We start from the raw sequence: 18,273 nt of genomic DNA, 5'->3' as shown, positions 1-18,273 counted from the left end.
CCTGGTGGAATTAAATTATTTCTCTTCTTAACAATTTTTTTTTTACCCAAATGAACGAGCTTCTGGTTAGGACTGAGCTACTTGAAATATTCATTAAGAGGAGAAAAAAACCAAAAACCAACAACCCAGCATCTACTCAAGTGGTTTTTGCCAATAAAATATTGCAACCTTTATTTAAAACAAAATGCAAATTGGCAAAACTTTGTGGAACGACAGGCAAAGAGGCCCTGCCAAGGGCCTTATTTACATCAAGTTTAACACTGTTCGCAGTTCACAGTCAGACGATAGTGAGAGAATTAAATTAGAAAAACAACCAAAATATATTACAATAACAATTAAAAAAAAAACAGAAACAGTTGACAACACTGCTAAGAGTGATTGGTGATTAACGTGTTTCATTTCAATCCATTCCCGCCCTCCATACCAATACAAACAGTGCCGTGTGAGCCGAGTCTCCGTGCACAGCACACACGTGGGGAAGAACGAGCTCCTTTGGTACAGACATTGCTTCTCGTGGAGCTGTGAGAAACGGGTCAGTGGCGCTGAACCTGCTGTTCCCTGCCACCAGAGAACGGGCTGAGGGCTTTGTCCTACGCTCCGGGGCTCTGCAGCACACCCCCAGCGCCCAGCCGAGCCGGGCCGGGCCCTGCGAGGTCTCCCCCTTTGAGCTCCTGCCGAGCCGCGGGGCTGAGCCGAGCGTGGTGGGCGAGAGGGCAGCAGCCTGCTGGCCTTGTAAGCACCAGCCATCCTCTGGAGCCGCTCTGGATGCCGCAGAGGAAAAGCCCGATCGGGTAGGGGGTGGGACACGGGGGATGGGATTGCTGTGTGGCCGCACAGTGTAACCCACCCCACACCTCTGCCTGCTGGGGAGGGGCCGCTCTGGCTCCGCTGTGGGGTTTGGTTCCCTGTGCCCCACAGCTCCTGCAAAAGCACCCTGACTGATGTCGACACTTGTGTCTGTGTCTCACGGACACAAGGCCAGTGGCACCCAGGAGAAATGTCCTGAGGAGAACAAGCACACCCTCCTCTCTCCCTCCCTGTGTTCTGCATCAGCAACACTGCTCCCATCAACTCCCCTTTCCCACTGGCTAAACTTGGTGCAGTCCCAGGACCCAGACTCTCAGCTCAGCTTCACCCCTGCCCACACTAATGAAGAACATGACTAAATCAAGTGCACCACTTTGGGGTTAAGAAGGGTGTACAGTGCAGGAAGAAGAGAGAATTGCACCTGTGAGTCAGCTGATTCCCAGTGGTAGGAAGAGAAAGTGCCCCCCTGAGCTCACTGTGCTTTGTGCTTGGGCCTGTGGGTGCCATCCCCATGGCAAAGACAACTGCCTTAAATTCTGGCCCATGGCAGTGCAAGTGAGAGAGCCCAGCTCCAGCCGTGCCCCCACGGCTGTCTGACAAGGCTGAGGAGAAGAAACAACAGGATTTAGCCTTGTCCCCTGCCCCAAACCATGGAGCATGAAGTGCTCTTCACTGGGACAAATAATGGGGCGTCAGCACCCACACGTTCCTTTGCACAGCTGGCCAAAACCAGAGAATTGGCCACAGTGGAGACATTTAAGGCTGAAGAGAAAACCAGACCTAGCTAAAGGGAGAGGGAATGGCAAATGTTTTAGGAGTAGCTGTGGAAGGAAGAACAACTGGATGGTCATTTACAGCAGAGCCAGCTTTCCCGGAGAGCATCCTTTTGCTATCCTGCCAGAGGGCAGGGGAACGTTGCAGTTTGGGAATAAAACACTCTAGGGCAGCAGAAGTCCCAGCAATTCTGCAGCCTTCAGTTTAGGGGAAAAAAAACCCTGTCAAGTCAGCACTACCTCTGCCACACTCTGCCTGATGTTAGATGATAGGTAAGAGCAGAGAAAACACTTTTCATGAGAGTGACAACAGACGAATCCCCAAATTCCACTGGCCTCTGGTTTTGTACCACGGGAGGGGTCAGAACTAAACCAGCCCCTGTGCTGGGCAGAGAGGTTGTAGAGTCTCTGCTTGGAGATGCCCAAAAGCTGTCTGGACATGGTCCTCACAAGTGACTCTTGGTGGCCCTGCTTGGGGAGAGTGTTTGGAACAGGTGACCTCCAAAGGTCCCTCCAACCTCAGCCATTCTGTGACTGGAAAAGCAGTTGGGTGCTGCCCTGTCCCACTGCCCATCTCTGCTGTGGGGCAAGGAGAAAATGGGGCATCTGAAAGGAAGTGGGGATAGCCAGTGTTCATTGGGACACAGCTGCTTTCTTCAGAAAGGGCTGCAAGAGGGGAGTTCTTGGAGTTAGAAATTCCATATTCCTATTCTATCACTTCTGCTGTAGCTTCTCTGGAAGACTGGCATTTAGGGAAAAAAAAACAAAACAAAACAAGGGCTTCTTTCAAAATACTCATCAGAATTGGGCTAAACTTTAAGATGTTCGGGTTAAAATTCCTTTCCCCTGGAACCCCTTGAGTTCCAGCCCATTTGTCCCAGGCTGAGCAGCAGTACAGTGATGGAACCATGTGATGGTCTGCCAGGGCAAGCAAGACCTGCCCTTCTGCCCCTACCTCCTCAATCCTTCTGATTTGACAGGCCGTGTGAAGCAATGCCACAAGCCACCTTCCCTTTGCAGGTCACCTTTCCAAAGGCAGTTAGTTTGGATGCACACCTTCCATGAAGATGACTGAAGGAGATAAGGTAAACCACAAAAGCCCTCAGTAAAGTCTAGCAGATAAGGGGCTGGTACTCTGCCTGTGGAAGAGCCTTGGGACAGCCCAAGGGCTGCAGGGGAGCAGGACTTGCCAGCACAAGGGGTTGCTTGGTTCTCTCTCCCCACACCACTTCACTTCCTGGGCCACAGCAGCTCACTGGTCCCTTGTACCTCACATGCTGCTCCTCTGCTGTGCCTCCATGCACCCTGAAACAACTTTGCTTAGCTCAGACCAGGAATGAAATGAGGATTCTCAGACACCAGCCCATTTCTAAAGTTTTTTTTTCCAGGCCTGTCTTGCTATGCTTTGTGGAAAAAAACCAGGGACACTTGCTGAGAAACCCAGCCTGCTTCCAAGCACCAACATGTCCTTCTAGACAGAAATGGAAGTGCCCATCTTCTGAGTGCCCACCTGTGCCACAGCTCCACTCTAAATGCTCAGACTAAAAGCAGCACAGCCACAATTGAAAAACAAATTTTAAAAGAATTTTAGGAAAAAAAAAAAAAAAAAAAGGTGCAAAGCAAGCGAGATCCTCTGTCACCAGCAGTGTGAAGTGAGCAGCAGTATGCAGGTAAGGTCTATCTGGAGCCAGGTTCCAGGCCTGTCTCCTTTCCTCTCACAAACCAGCAACTGAGCTCTTCCTGTTTGCCAGTACACTTCCACCTTGGGGAGCTGTGAGTAGGCACAGACCAGCTTTTGGGGGCCACAGCAGTCTGCAAACAGCGCCAGGACCAAGGATGATAATGCCAACTGCTCAGCTGCTCTCACTCTGGGGTTGTCAGAAGGCATCAGAGACACGCTGGGAGCCCTTCAAGGTAGAGCCACAGCTTTTGTTGCCATGCCTCAGGCAGGGTGCACAGGTGGGATTCTGGTCCAGCCTTTAAAATGCGGGAATAAAAACATGGAGATGCCTGTGGTGTTTCCTGTGTGCTGCCGTACTTTATCACCTTGGGATGCAGGGAAGCCGGAAGCCTGTGAGACAGGTAAGCACCAGAACAAATCCCAGGAATCCGGCAGTGTGAAGGATTAGGGACAGGTCCAGGGAATCCTGCAGCAGAAAGGACATGTGGTGGGCAGGCTGGGCTGTACTTTCTGGTTCTCCAGCTGGCCCTGCTGTGCTGTGACTGCTAAAGGAGTGTGGAGAACAACCAGAGGGGCAGAGGCTCTGCCTTACCTACCATGGGTTCTCACGGTGACCAAACTGAACTGGGGAGTCAACCTGGTAACAAAAACAATCTAGAGCTTAAGAAAACAAAGAGCCCACCCACCCCAACAACAACACCGGCAAGTTGTGCAAGAGCCCCAAACTACTCAAAAATGACCATCAAGCTGTGCTAGACCACTAGAAATAGGTATCAGCTGAGTGAAGGCTGTGTGGTGGGAAGGGGGAATTCCAGTGGTAAGTCTGCCCAGCATCCCTGACGCTTCCAATCCAATGGCGATGAGAACGTGGCGGATGAGGTGGACAGGAGGGAAAAGGGACAGTTTCATATATTAACTCATTTTGCAGTTCTCATTACAGCAGCAACAGCGCTGTGGAAATCAAGCCATCCAGACCAGTGCATCCACCTCCAGCAGCTCTGAACACTGTCAGTGCATTAGACCTTTCCCTCAGCTGCATATGACTCCCCTCCGGCGCCGCTCCGGCTGCTCTGCCGTTGGCGCCAGCAGAGCCCCAGCGCCTTTCCTTGGCTTTGTCAGGACAGCAAAGCACAGGTGAGTGCAGCCAGGGCAGGATCTGTGCAGCCAGGCAGCTGCAGCCACCCCGGGACTCCGGCTGTCACCGCCGTCCTGCCCAGAGGGAGAACCTGCCATCGGTTCTCCTGCCTCTCCAGGGGAGGAGAAAGATCTTTCTTTCCCTTGCCATACCAAGCAGATCAGCCTGACTAGGTAGGGACAGATCCTTGATGTTCTGTCCCTTACAGCTTTAATCTACCGTCTCCATCCCCAATTTTTTGAGATGAACCTGTAAACGTGAGGAGAACTCAGTGATCTGAGGTACTTCACATACTCAAGTATCAGTCTTTCCTTTTGAAAGCATCAGTACAGAAAAACAGTCCCGCCCTCCCCGCGTGCGTTTCTCTCACCCAGATTGACAGTAGCTACCTTTGCACCACGTCGCTGATTTCTTGGACACATGACAATAAGTTATTAAGGACGGGGTTTGCCCCATGGACGCCAGCAGCTGTCGAGGACACCTGCAGCTCCTGCAGGCTGAGTTCCAGTTTGCTCACGGCTTCCCGGAAGGCAAATTTGTTGCGCGTGTGCGGGATGCAGTCCACGTAGCCTGAGCAGTAATCCAGCAGCTGGTGCCCCGTGTCCACCAGCTGGCTGTTGGGCGTGGGCTCGGCGATGGCGCTCGAGAGGAGATCCGCGCACTCCAGCAGCGCCTCCTTGCTGATCTTGTCTGCGGGGATTTTCTCGGCCGCCTGTTTGGTCTTTCTCAGCGCTACCTTGGCGCCGGCCGTGCCGTTGGCCATTTTCGCTGGGGAGGTGGAAGACGATGACAGAGGCACTTGGGGCGGAGGCATCGCGGGCCTCCCAGATTTTCCACCAACGGGTGCTGCCGCTGCCGCCGCCTTCTTACTCCCCTCGTTGGATTCCAGTCCGTGCTGCGCTCCCGCCACGCTGCCCGGCTCTTCCGCTGCATCCGAGCAGGCAGCTGGCTGCTGGAGGAGCCGCATCACCGGTGGCGGAGGTGGAGCACACTTTGGTTTTACCCGTCTGGGCCGGTCCCTGTCGCCGGAAGAAGTGACCTGATGCTCAGATAAGAGCTTAAATTTATTACCCTGAGAGTCTGTGCCAATGAGCTGCACGTCTGCTGGAGTGTGTTTTAGAGTGGGTGAGATTAGGACTGGCACTTTGTGGTTGTGAGTGGTTGGAAGTATTGCTGCAGCCTTTACCGGAGATGACCACCCCGGCCTCTCGCCATCCTCAAGGGCCCCTTGCCGCGAGCCGCTGTTCTTTTCTTTGCCCTTAGGAGCTGCCGCTAGCCCCGGACCCTCCTTTTCTTCCGATGCGGAGGGAGTTCGGAAAGGGAGTGCTGTGGCACCCCTTGGCAAGAGTTTTGCTTTTGGTCTCTCTCTGGTCAAAGCAGGGCCTTCTTCAAACCTTTTGGGAATCAGGTCACTGGCCCTCCCTGTGCTCTCATCGGGCTGGGAGGAGGTGGACACGGTCCGTTCCAGCTGAATTTTTGACCTCTGGGAATTTCTGGGAAGGGTCATTGCCATCCTATCCTGCTCTGGAAGCCCTGAGGACATGGAAGATGTAGAGTTTGACCTTGGAAAAGGCTTTGAAGCTTCTTCGTTGCCGGTGGCCTTTCCTGCTCGTAAACCCAGCGTCTTTTTAATCAAGCGTGGCGTAAAGAAGCCGGTGATGCCCGACCACCCTCCGCCAGTGCTCACAGCCCCAGCACTGCTGGGCCCAGTGCCCTCCTCGCTGCAGAAGGTCCTCTGCACAAAGCCCCCTCCGTAGCACTTGGGGGGAGCCAGGCTCGTGTCCTGCTGCGCGGGAGCGAAGGAGAACCCGTCCACGTGCTGCAAGGAAGCAACAGAGGAAAAGTTACCCGTCAGCTCGTATTTCTTATGGGGCTGGTTCTCCATCTCCCGGAAGGAGCTGCTGCGCTTGGGAGGCGTGGGAGCGTTCCTCTTCTTCATGAAGGAGCTGAAGAAGCCCCCTTTCCTGTCCCTGGTGAACGTGGTCTCCTTGGCATCCTCCAGGAGGCTGCTGGGGGATTTGTCCCTCTGCTTGCGCGGCAGGGCTGGGGACCCGCCTGCTGGCTGTGTGCTTCTGATGAAACCTGGGCAGGAGAAACGGGTGTCAAGCTGGGCAATCTATTTCCATTTCCACCTCCCTGTCCTGCACTGGGTTTTATAGGCCCTGTGTATTTACCTGCTCAGGTGCTGCAGAGATAGAGTGAGGGAAGAAGCGAGCACTTGTAATTTATTTTTTTCTTTAATTTACTTTTTTCCAATTCTGCGTGTGACTTGTCTGTTGTCTATACTGAGAAGGCCACTTTGGAGAAAGATTAGAAAAGAGCTGTTCTTTTCTTTCAGTTTATTGCTCCCTTCCTGTAATTTGCTGCTCCTTTCCGAATATCCTAAGTATAGGAGAAAATCTCTTGCTGCATTGTTAACTTCAGTTTTGAAGCTGTCATTTTACAAAGAGCAGCAAAACTGAATTTCAAAGGAAAAACAAATCGGGATTTGCTAAAAGAACATTGAAAACACTAGAGTGTTTTCTATTTGCTAGTAAATAATTGACGCAGCAGCACAAAGCATGCCCATGTCATGTTGTTCTTTGTTTCTCTGGGAATTTACACCCAGAGCACGTGGCCTCACTGCTTCCAACTGTGCCCATACCTGGTGCTGAGCTGGACGCCGAGTGCTCCACGGTGTCCTGTGTTCCTTCAATGTTCTCCTTGTTCTCCGCCTGCTTCTTCAGCGTTCTCGTCTTGGAGGGAAGCATGGGTAAGCGGGGCAGGTAAGGAACTATGGATGAGGATGAGGCTGTTCTTCCAAGCTCCTCTGCTACCTCTGTAAAGAAAAACAAGGATTAGTCAAAACAGAGACCAGCAAAGGCAAAAAAAAAAAAAAACCAAAAAAAACCCAGGGTCTTTACTGCAAACACAGACTGGCAGGAAGAGATCCATGACTGAGAAATACATAATTTATGGATTTAGTCTTTGTTCAAGTCTATAGGTATTCAGGGTCAGATGTTTTTCATAACAATTTCAAACTCATTTACATCTTTATAAATTCAGCCAAGAAAAAAGCAGTGGTAGGATCTGTACAGGGGGTCTATTAAAGGCTGCTCAAGAGCTAAAGGAAGCACTGGATGCATTTGCCTATTTTTAATCAAGGTGCCTCCTTCCTACTGATGTACCCCCAAATTTGTGTCCTCCCTGGATCTGGACCTAAGCTGCTTTTCTTGAGGCAAACCACTGCATCCCCCTAGATGAAGAAATGAAGATTGCATGTCAACAAAGAGAAAAAGAAAACAAGAACAGAAAAAACCCCACAACCTCCTGGCCACACGCAGCTTGGCATTTGTGTGTCCACTGGATGTGCCTGCTATAGATCCTCCCTGATAAAACTCCATCTGGTGTGTTTTCTCTGTAGTAGGGAAGTTGATGGATCAGTTGCATATTTAATTTAAAAGCTGAGCAGAATGCTCTGACATTTCTGCTTGTCTGCTGAATAGTATCACATTCCTCACTAGTATTTACCTCCTGGTAGATTATATTGCAAACCAGAGCTGCACAGATTTACTCCTAGAAGTAGCTAAGCAGAAAATCCAGAGATTAAAGCACCCTTTTTTAAAAGTGATGGCTGGTAGAATAATATTTCATGACCTAATTGCTGCAGTCAGCAAGGGACTGTGATATGCATACATCCTTCTCTCTCTCCATCACTTACTATTCTTCACTCTTCAGCCTGAAGAACAGGAGATTTCTTCTGATAGAGACAATATTCTTTAAATCAGCTCTTTGGCATCTTAGTGCTCAAATGAAATGACACTGTTCCCTGCACTGGAATGTGCCTGAAGTTTATTCAGTATTTGTGAAACAAGTAAGAAAATGTATTTATCCCAATTACAGCTAAAGGAATAAGGGATGGAGCTCCATTTCAACCCCACTGCCAGCAGAAGAGCCTTAGGGGCCCATCCATGAGACACAGCACTGTGGGGAAAACATCCAGTGCTGTTTCAGGAACAAAACAACAGCAGCTCTCACCCTCTGAGATGCTCGAGTCGTGGAACATGGTTTCAAAAGCCTGGTGGGTCTCAGCAAAGGAAGGTCGGTCTGGTGGGTTCCACTTCCAGCCTGCAATGCCAGAAAGCACAGTAAGTCTCAGTGCCTGAAACAAGGAAATGAATTTTTCCTTTGTCCAAGGAGAGAGAAAGTAGTCAGACTCTGACTTACTGCAAACAGGCTTTAGATTCATTCACAGATACTGATTCATGGCAGCAGTCAGTCACCCTGCTGTATCCTCACAAACAAACCTTGAGATGATCCAATTCTAAAAATCCCAGCTCTCTGCCAATTCTACAGGTTTTTCAGATCTCCCTATCCCCCTTTCTGATTTCTTTTGGCAAAGAACGATTCCATATTTGCTACCCTGGGTGCTTGGACTGAACACATCTAGCCCAGTCACAGATAACTGAGTGTGCAAAACTCTAGGCACCATCCTGCTCACATGCCCTTAATATTGAAATTCAGGCAGACCCTTCCAAAAGAAGGATGTGGGCACCCTGAGGGAGAAAGAGGAGGACAGTGCCTTGATGCTAGATGGAGCTTGGAAAGTTACAGAAGAGTATCATGATGAAAAGTGTAATTTCTGTAGTTAGAAACCTGCACTAGAGGAACATATTCTGGAAGCACTGTCTGCTATGGTATCACCAAGGGTCTGGAAAATGACCGGCATTCTGCTTGTTTTGCATTAGGATCACATGAATTCCCAGCTTTTGGGCTTTTGTCAGCTTCTTTAAGTTTTTTAAAGCAGTAATATCCTTCATCATTCCCCACCTTCTTTGTTTCCTAACTGAAGCCCACCCTGACTTTGACATGCTGGGGATCAGGTATTGCCAGAGACAGGCTGTTAATTCCAGATTCCTCCCACCTTCCTGGGCTTTGTCCCCAAAACTGGAAGAAGATACTCACATGCCCTCATCAGCTCATACACCTTGGGAGGGCAGCCCTCTGGTTGCTCCATTCGATAGCCCTTTTCCAGCAGATCATACACCTGAGAGAGGTCAATGCCTGGGTATGGTGACATCCCATAGGTGGCGATTTCCCATAACAGCACCCCGAAGGCTGCAAAAGGAGGAAAACAAAATTCCTGGTCATAAGTCTGTCATTACTCTATGGCCTTCACTGCAGCTTGAGGCAGCATTGTTTCCTTGCAGGTATTTCAGGCCAGTCTAGGTGGAGACATCACATGCTAAAGATGTTATTGATGCATGAGGTTCTGGCCTGGTGTGTGACCGTCTTCACAAAGGCTTCTGCCCAGGCCAGAAAGCAAGTTATTGTCTGGGCTGGCAGAAAAAAGCAAAATGAACAAGAAAAGGATGCTGGAGGTGAGTTTCCTTACCCCACACATCTGATTTGATTGAAAAGGTGTTGTAGGCCAGGCTCTCGGGAGCTGTCCATTTGATTGGGAACTTGGCCCCAGCATGGGCTGTGTAGGTATCGCCAGTCATGAGTCGGCTCAAGCCAAAGTCAGCCACCTTCACCACGTGGTTTTCTCCAACTAAGCAGTTCCGTGCTGCCAGGTCCCTGTACAAAGGAACAAAGGACACCACTGCAGCAGCAGCAGGGCTTTTGAAGGTAGTTTTGGAGCTCCACTCTCCTAGATCAGGAAATGCTCTCTGTATACAGCAGGCAGAGGCAAGGTGAGCTTTGCCTTGAACAGTGTCAGAAACTGAGTGGATTTATTCTTAGGAGCAATGAGGTAGATCAGGATTAGTATTAATTCTTTCAATTCTATTAAGTTTTTAGTAATGATGGCTGTTACGGTGCCAAGTTTATGTTTCCTGAGGATAGGATGGGATCAGAGCTCGTCACACAGTGGTAACAGCTTTATGGCATGGCTTTATCTGCATTTAAACAGGACTTTGGGTGGATACACTTTGGTGTATGCACACAGGGGATACAGGTGTGTTGCCAGGGATTGGGAACAAGATTGCCGCCAAAGTCCTGAGGAGAAGGTATTGCAAGACAGTACTGAAGCCAACACAGCCAGTGGGAACCCCAGCTGTGGAAGAAACCTCCCCAAAAGCTGGAATTCCTGGCCCATCATTCTGTTTACCATTGCAATCTGAACCTGTACCAGCTGAACAGGAGTTCACCCACCTGTGGATGAAGTTCTTCTTCTCCAGGTACTCCATGGCAGAGGAGATCTGGGTGGCCATGTAGAGCAGCACAACAGCACTGACCTCCTCGCGGTTGCACTCCCGGAGGTAGTCCAGCAGGTTCCCGTAGGGCATGTACTCCGTCACGATGTAAAAGGGGGGCTCCAGGGTGCACACACCTGCCAGGGAGGAGCAGGCAGCACGTGAACAAAGCTGTCCTTTCTCACCACTGATTTACTGCATATTGTTGCATTTTAAATTAAATCCCATTTATTGCATTTTGTACTGCTGAATGTTTCTCTGGGAAAGTGAAGACTTCCATGGACAAGACCCAGGTCAGTGCAGCTCACCTTAAAACTCAGGGCTTCTGTCTGTTTTCCTCTCCATCCACTTTATGGATAGAGAGGAACACATCTATGGAAGCACCACCATTCCTATATGATAAACATGAAGCAGTTGTTCTGTTCTTTGAAAGGTTACAGAATGAAGAAGGAGAATTTTGAACGCACAAATTTGCTTTCCTTCCCCTCTCTGCCTTCATAAAGCCGAAGAGTGGCCAACTGGAAGCAGGTACCTGTCAGCTGGCAAGACTTCCAGACTGAAATGTCACTGCAGAGTAATGTGAGGCACTCCCATGTGCTGGGTGAGGAATCGGCACGGTGGGACCTGCTCCTAGAGCAGCACTCTCACACATTCCTGGGATGACTCCTTGCTACAGTCACTGTACAAAGCATGCAAGGGCGGAGGAGGAGAGCAACAGGATACCCTTGTCACAGCTCTGGGATCCCCCCCTGCAGCTCTTTACACATTCAGGAGTAAAGCACAACTGCACTGTGCATCAGAAAGAGCAAAAATGCAGCTCTCTGATGACAAATCTCTGAGTCGCTGCTCCTGGAGCCAGACAGGGCTGGCACACACTTCATCTGTGCCCTTTTTTTAAGATGGGTACAGAACAGTTGCCATTAGTAAAATCCTTCACATTCTTCACATTTCTCCTTTCATCCTAGGCTTGGCTTGACAGCTCTGCTTCTGAAAGGGCCAGAAATCCAGAGGCAGTTAAACACTAGTAAAGGTTTAGGGTGTCTCCTTAAGAATCTTTGTGCATGTAGATTTAACAGCTATGCAAAGTATTTCATAATGATCATCATATCATGCATCTGCCAGTGAGACAACAGGGCAGAGCCAAGATGTAAAGCCTATGGACTTTTTCCAGTCCTGAGCTGTTTGACCTCATGTACTTATTTGGTGATACACAGAGTGCCTCACAGCAGCAGCAATCTGGTGTCTTCCACCTAATTATGGACTCACTTGATCTCTTTAATGCAGCCTTTTCTGTAAATGTCTCTGATTTGAGTATGGAGAATGTTATTTGTTGTGCTTCCAACAGAATTTTTCCTTTCGCTTTGAATTTTCTTACAATTTTTTCCCGTTCGCTCAGAAAAATAACTCATGGAAGATGATTCTGTAAATCTGATTTAACAGAGCAGAGAAGGGAACTGAACCTGATCACTGAACCCTGGAGCGTGTTTAAGGCCAAGGACACAAACCAGCAGGAGGATGATATTGCAAACTTTTATGTAACAGTCCTGCCTCAACAGCAAAGTTGCCTACTAATGTAAGTGACTATTTGATGTTTTATTTAAAATTAGTGTCTCTTAGCTCCAATATTACATAAAGCTGTCAAAAATACCACCCCATAACCTGACCTGATTCGTAAAGTTATATAAATACAGAAAAGCTGTCACTGCATTTAAACCAGGCAAGTTTCTGCCAAAATGAAGACCAAGTAAGAACACAAAGAGCAAGGCATTTCACTGACCTAACAACTGCACTAGATTTGGGTGCTTGATCTCCTTCATCACAGCAGCTTCCTTCAAGAACTCTTCCACTTCCATGGTATCTTCCTAGATAGACAGAGAGGCAAAAGAAGGGAACATTTATCTTCATGAGCAAGGTCTGGTTAACACCACACATCCTAGTTGAATATAAATGATGGCATCTTTGTCTCCATTCTGCTGGTTTGGCTTTTACCAAAGCAAACTGTAACAGCTCTGAAGAGCTGCCTGGCTGTGCTGCAGACTGACCTGCAGTACCCTGCCAGGGCCAGGCTTGCTCATTTGGTAGCTGTTGTGCCTGGTGAGAGGAAGACTCTCAGGATCACTGATTTAGTTCCCCTGTACAGCTATAAGAATTAAGTTACTCAGGGGGCACTTAGAATTGCAGTTATTAATGCTGAAATGAACACAAGGTTTTGAAAAGGAAGAGAAATGGAGAAGCTGAATTTTTTCAGGAGTGCAGGACAGCTTATAGAAGGTATTTCCTTTGATTTCTTAAAGCCTCCACAGCTCCTCTGCAGGAAGAGAGGTATTTCTACTGGTCTGCACTTGGACATGCAGCTCCTGCTGGGCCAAAATTCCAATTTGTTTCTAAGCCACGTGCACTGGTGTAAGTTTGATAGGGTCACTCTGGACTGCAAAGCTACTCTCAAGCACAGATTTTATGCAGATCAGCACACTCTATTTTCTGACGTTCGTATCACGACGTGTAGCCGAGAACATTACAATTTCCTTACTCATGTCATAAATGGTCACCAAACAACCAGTGCCTGAAATCTGAAAACTTACCTTTAACGTTTTCACAGCCACTGTGAGATTGTATTTCTTCCAGACGCCCACGTAGACCTCTCCATACTGCCCTCCCCCGAGCTTGTGCTTCATGGTGATGTCGGTGCGCTCCATCTCCCACTTGTCATGGATGGGGGACACTCCATACACGGTGGGCTTATTGCACTTGGGTGCTGGGTAGTGCAGAGTTGTCACCAGGCCGTCTGCCACCGTCGAGTGATGGTGCACGAGCTCTGCCAGGGTGCTGAAACGGCTTTCTGCTGTCACATAGACCTGTTAAGCCAGAAACAGGAATCTGCTTAAATGAAGGCAGCTGGAAGTTTCCAGTAACGTTGGAAAACAGGTACAAACATTCCAATGGTTTTAAAAATCAGAAAATTGGGATTTTGGAATATTTGTTCTCTTCTTGTTGGGCAAAGAACTATTAATCTGTGGGATTTTTACCTGCAGAAGGCAACTACATATAAGCCATCACTGTCTCCTGCCTTGTGCTTCACAGGAACAGAAACTGGAATTCTTAGGTCTCTCAACACAACGTGCCACTACTTGACCTTGGTTAAAAATGCCTACTTACCAAAGCTCTGCTGCTTTTAAGGGGATCAGTGGAAGGCTGTCACCACCTCCAGCCACAGTTGCCTTGCTACCCAGCTACTTTCAGCCCAGACAAGAACTGTCTGCACTTCTTCCAAAGTGCTCTTTGGGGAGTTACCACCAAACCCTTGGCACACGTGTTCTTTTATAATAATGCTGGATCTGCAACTTGAGATCCTGCACCACCTCTAAATTAATACCTTCCTGTCCTCTCCCCACAGCATTGTCCTTACCTTCCCATCCGAGGTGGTGTTGATCCTGTAGTGGTAAACACGTCCTTCGTACCTGAGCGAGATGGACAACTGCCCTGGGCTGCTCTCGCTTTCCCGGACCAGGAAGCTGCCATTGATGAGGCTGCTCAGCAGATACTCTGCTGCGCTGCGGGACACCGGCCCGTGGTACCAGGAGTGCTTCTCCAGGCTGTTCACTGGAGTGATGTAGTTGCTTGGTACCCAGCCCTGCCCGTTCTTCGAACGTACCTCGCTCCATTCACCATTCTGGTTGTAACCCAGGACTCGCAACTTCTCACCTGTCACCAGAAAGAAAAAAGCAAAATAAGCACAGTGCAAGCTGTTGCGTCTCCTTGAGGGAGAAACTCAGCTTCAGTTGAGCCTGGGTTTGTAGCTTGACAATAAAAATCATCTTATAATTAAACTGCTACATACAAAGTATTTATCAAGCAAAGGCTCAAACAGAATACCTAGGATACCGTTCAGTGATTTAGTACAGCAATGTTAGTTTCCTTGAAGCTTCAAATGACATATGATTTAACAGTTCTGACACATGTACTGACCAGAATCAAAAAGTGTCTGTGCAAGCTTAATTCTTGACTCTGCCCCCGAGTTCTGTTACCATCTATGATGTACCCACTTCCCTCTGGCCCAGGGCCAGTGATGTGGGGAGCCTGGCACAGGAGTGGGCTGGACTGTGCCTGTCCCAGCAGAACTGCCCAGCAGGTGTCCCTCCAGCACCACGAGGGACGGACTGTCTGCTTCCCACCATCACTGGAGGGAACCACCTTCTCTAAGGGCAGTATTCCCATTCCCTAAGTGCACTGCTCCCATTCTGTCCACGCAAGGATTCCATGTCCTGCTTTCTGCTGCTAAGTTTCCCAGCCCACAGCTGCTCTGCGCTCCCAGTCTCACCTTTGGTGATGCTGAGTGTGTTGTCACCACTTGCTACAAAATCGTAAAGTGCAACAAAGAGATTGGGATCGCTCTCAGTGGCTCCAAGCAGGTTCTCCTTGGAGCTCCATCTGATGGCTTCGTTCAGTGCCTGGGGCTCAACGTCGCAACCGTAGGGGCGGTGCAGGGCCTCTGAGGAGAGGACAGCAGAGACAATCACTTTGTGTACAATGCTAATTAGGGAAGCAGGGAAGAGCCGGAGTTGGAAGGGACCCACAAGGATCATCGACTCCAACTCCTGGGGAAGGTGATTTAATTGCTATAAGCCAAGTAGCAAGCTATGTATATAAAATTTCTATTTAATATTGATTATATTATATATACTTTTATTTATCTACACCTATATTACAATTATTTAAGCATTTGTAGATTAAAAATGGGTGCACAATTAAAAGCACTTTTCAAAATTAGATGAAGTAGTGAAGGAAACCTTTCAATCACAAAATGTTTTGCCCTTATTGTTTCTGTGGTGGACGTAGCCTGGATCTGAAACCAACATTACAAATACAGGTAAGACTGAACTATGACACAAATGAGATGTATAGGTTGGGATAGTAACTGGTTCAATATTAACAGCAGTGACAGTGATTCGAAATACATCTCAAGTCTGTGTAAACAGAGGTGGAAAACTGACAGGAACAGGGACAGAATGATGACAGGTGATGCTGGGTATTTAGCAGCAGCATTTCTGGTTTGCTGTTTCAATGGACAACTAATGCAAACTTGTCACTACAAGGGAGTGGGGGGAGGAATCAGTTGTTTTAGCAACAAAAGAAAAAAGTCCCTACAGTTCTTGCGATGATCGAAACCAATCTAAATCCATAAGGGTTTAGGAAGAACTGTAGTAAGAAGCAAAACTGTGAACGCTTCATGCTGGTGCTATGTCAAGACCAGCACTGGCTTTCTAACTCATGGAGAGGTTTTCCAGGAACACATAGCAGAGTAAATTTCAATATCAAGACAAGTGGCGATGGTGTGGTTTCATCCATGGCGGCTGCCCAAGGGAACAAAAGCATATGAAGGTGTAAAGTTACATACTTCCTCTCTGACGGCACAGATGTAAGTCCCAATATCTATTTCTGAATTCTCTAGTTGAACTAACTTAGAGAAATGTATACTGCAAAGGTATTTCATTAAATGCACTAAACATAAAAAGTTCTCTCTAAAAAAATCTGAAGCTTTCTTTGCTTTACAGCCATTGGTTTGGCCCCTTTCTGAGGGGCTGAGAAGTCAGGCTTGGGATGTTTTTAAGCAGACACTGCCAGAAAATGTGCGTGTGGCTACACCTACCCCCTTCCCCACAGGGTCCTGAGATTACACTCATGGACCAGCAAGGGCTGGTCTGTAAGGCACTTGAAAAATCAACAAAGAGCTCAAATGCAGCACAGAACAGGAAAACTGGGAAGTCAGTGAGACACAAAACAGGAAGAAGCCCGTGCCATGTAACAGGCACAGTAATACACCAAATCTGTGTCACAGGACAGAGCTCAAGCCTGGAAAAGGAGGACTGAGGGGGATTTCCAGCCTATAACGTAATTTTTAAACTGTATTGTAGGTATATGAGGAAGTAAGTGGTTGAGGTTTGTTCTGTTTCCATTTTAAACGTAGCTAAATGGCCTTTGACTGCATTTCTGGTAATTATTCAGAGTTCTACTGCTTGCATAACCTGTTCATCTTGCAATTACTTAATAACCTAAAAGTAGCCTTCTGTCAAGGTTCTCCTAGCACAAAAAGAAGAGACTACAGACTAATGCACCAAAATGTCAGTTCCTTGATTGCATTGCCTGTAGATGCAATATTTACATACACTTCTTATTCCTAACTTTCAACTGCAATTAGTTTTACAAAATACTAATCCATCAGACTGGATGCTATCATGGAAAATAAGAAATCCCAGTGCTCAGCCACCTACGTTACAGCAAGCTGCCAACATCCCACTGTATTTTCTTGGGGCTGGATGTGTGCATACTAAACTCCATGAAAGAACACTGGTTCCTAAATCCAGTTCTCTTTATGGAGTAAAAATACATATTTCATTAAATAATACATTCTCCATGCTCCTAGAGTGACTTGTGTTATGAGTGTTATCAATGCTTTAAGCAAAGTCAAATGTGCTGTATGAGAACCCTGGCTTATACATCTCTGCTAGAAAGCAAACACACAAGTAGACAGTTTCCAAAAAATACCCAACCTTTCAGCTCCAAAATGCCTTAACGGTGTTAATTACCTTCTTACTTTTAATCAGGTATCTGCCAACCAGTGAAAGGCTTTAAACAAAAACATAGCATTTATTCTAAGTCAAAGCATCCTTTAAGTTTCTTTCTCCAGCCAGAAAAGCTCACACACTGAGCACCCAAGCCCTGCTCCACAGACAGCATGAAGCTGAGTGTTTATCCATGTCCCCATGGATAGCCTGAAGCAGCCCAGAGCCAGCCCAGCTCCAGAGCTGCTGCAGCAAGCCCTGTGCCCGGCTGAGCCCACTGCAGGCGAGGCAAAGCCAGCAGAAATATGGCCTGTTCAGCACCAAGAGTTCTGCCCACCTCAAACGTGTGCTGGACTGGCAGCAGGGAGTCAAAGCAGATATGGGACTCCGACCATTTTCTTGGGAATGCCTGGGAGGCTGGCACATGTTCTTAACGCTCACCTGATGTACAAAAAAAGCCAGCAGAAGTTAATGTTTGATGAGAAGCTTCAATCACTTAGCTACACTGCTTACCTAAAAGTCACATTGCCTAAAAATCGAATGCTTTTCAGAGTTCACGTCTCACTAACTTCCTTCACTTTCATGTTAAAGTGACTTGAATGTTTAAATAACTGTAAAGGTTACCCAACACCTAAAGGGCTTTTTACCAGGATACAAAAGTATTTCTTGCAGGTTGTAATTCCATAACAGCCCACGCTGTTCCATAGAGTGTGGGATCTACAGCATCCATCAAAGAAGTGAAATATGATCATCACAGAGATAACCAAAGCATGTCACCAGTGGTGCCCCTCCAGCTGAATAGCCTGCCAGCTCTGTCCACACCAAAAGTCAGGAAATGAGCTGGGAAATTCTGTTTTATATCAGCTCCTTTTCAAGGCTAACCATAAATCTTATATTATCACTTTCATTTCCTATGCAATGGAAAACTTACATCATCACCTAGTGAACAAGTAATACACAGTCACACAAGGAGGTTACACTTCATCCACCTCCTTCCTTTTCTTTATTCCCACAATACAATTTGCTTCTCTCCGGATATGAAAGCTTTCCTATGCAGCCACCGTGTAAAGGGTGTTTTGTCCCCCACCCTTGCTGCCAATACTTCAATTACCAATCTCTTTGGTCTCGGAGCAGCAGGCAG

General features: G+C 47.8%; 1 protein-coding gene across 1 annotated transcript in view; it reads right to left on the bottom strand.

Annotated features, from left to right (window-relative positions):
• Positions 1 to 3,172: 3,172 nt before the first annotated feature.
• ABL2 (ABL proto-oncogene 2, non-receptor tyrosine kinase) overlaps positions 3,173 to 18,273 on the bottom strand; it is a 42,188-nt gene continuing 27,087 nt past the window's right edge. Inside the window, exons 2-11 of the mRNA XM_040072539.1 lie at positions 14,891 to 15,061; positions 13,979 to 14,274; positions 13,155 to 13,427; positions 12,350 to 12,434; positions 10,532 to 10,709; positions 9,771 to 9,955; positions 9,341 to 9,493; positions 8,414 to 8,503; positions 7,041 to 7,214; positions 3,173 to 6,478 (exon numbers count right to left, since the gene is read on the bottom strand). Of these exons, the coding sequence (XP_039928473.1) occupies positions 4,782 to 6,478; positions 7,041 to 7,214; positions 8,414 to 8,503; positions 9,341 to 9,493; positions 9,771 to 9,955; positions 10,532 to 10,709; positions 12,350 to 12,434; positions 13,155 to 13,427; positions 13,979 to 14,274; positions 14,891 to 15,061 (3,302 nt within the window). The 3' untranslated portion in view covers positions 3,173 to 4,781. The remainder of the gene's footprint in view (positions 6,479 to 7,040; positions 7,215 to 8,413; positions 8,504 to 9,340; positions 9,494 to 9,770; positions 9,956 to 10,531; positions 10,710 to 12,349; positions 12,435 to 13,154; positions 13,428 to 13,978; positions 14,275 to 14,890; positions 15,062 to 18,273) is intronic.

This window comes from Hirundo rustica, chromosome 9 (assembly GCF_015227805.2).
Source record: "Hirundo rustica isolate bHirRus1 chromosome 9, bHirRus1.pri.v3, whole genome shotgun sequence".
NCBI lineage: Eukaryota > Metazoa > Chordata > Aves > Passeriformes > Hirundinidae > Hirundo > Hirundo rustica.
This window is presented reverse-complemented; position numbering and strand designations above follow the sequence as displayed.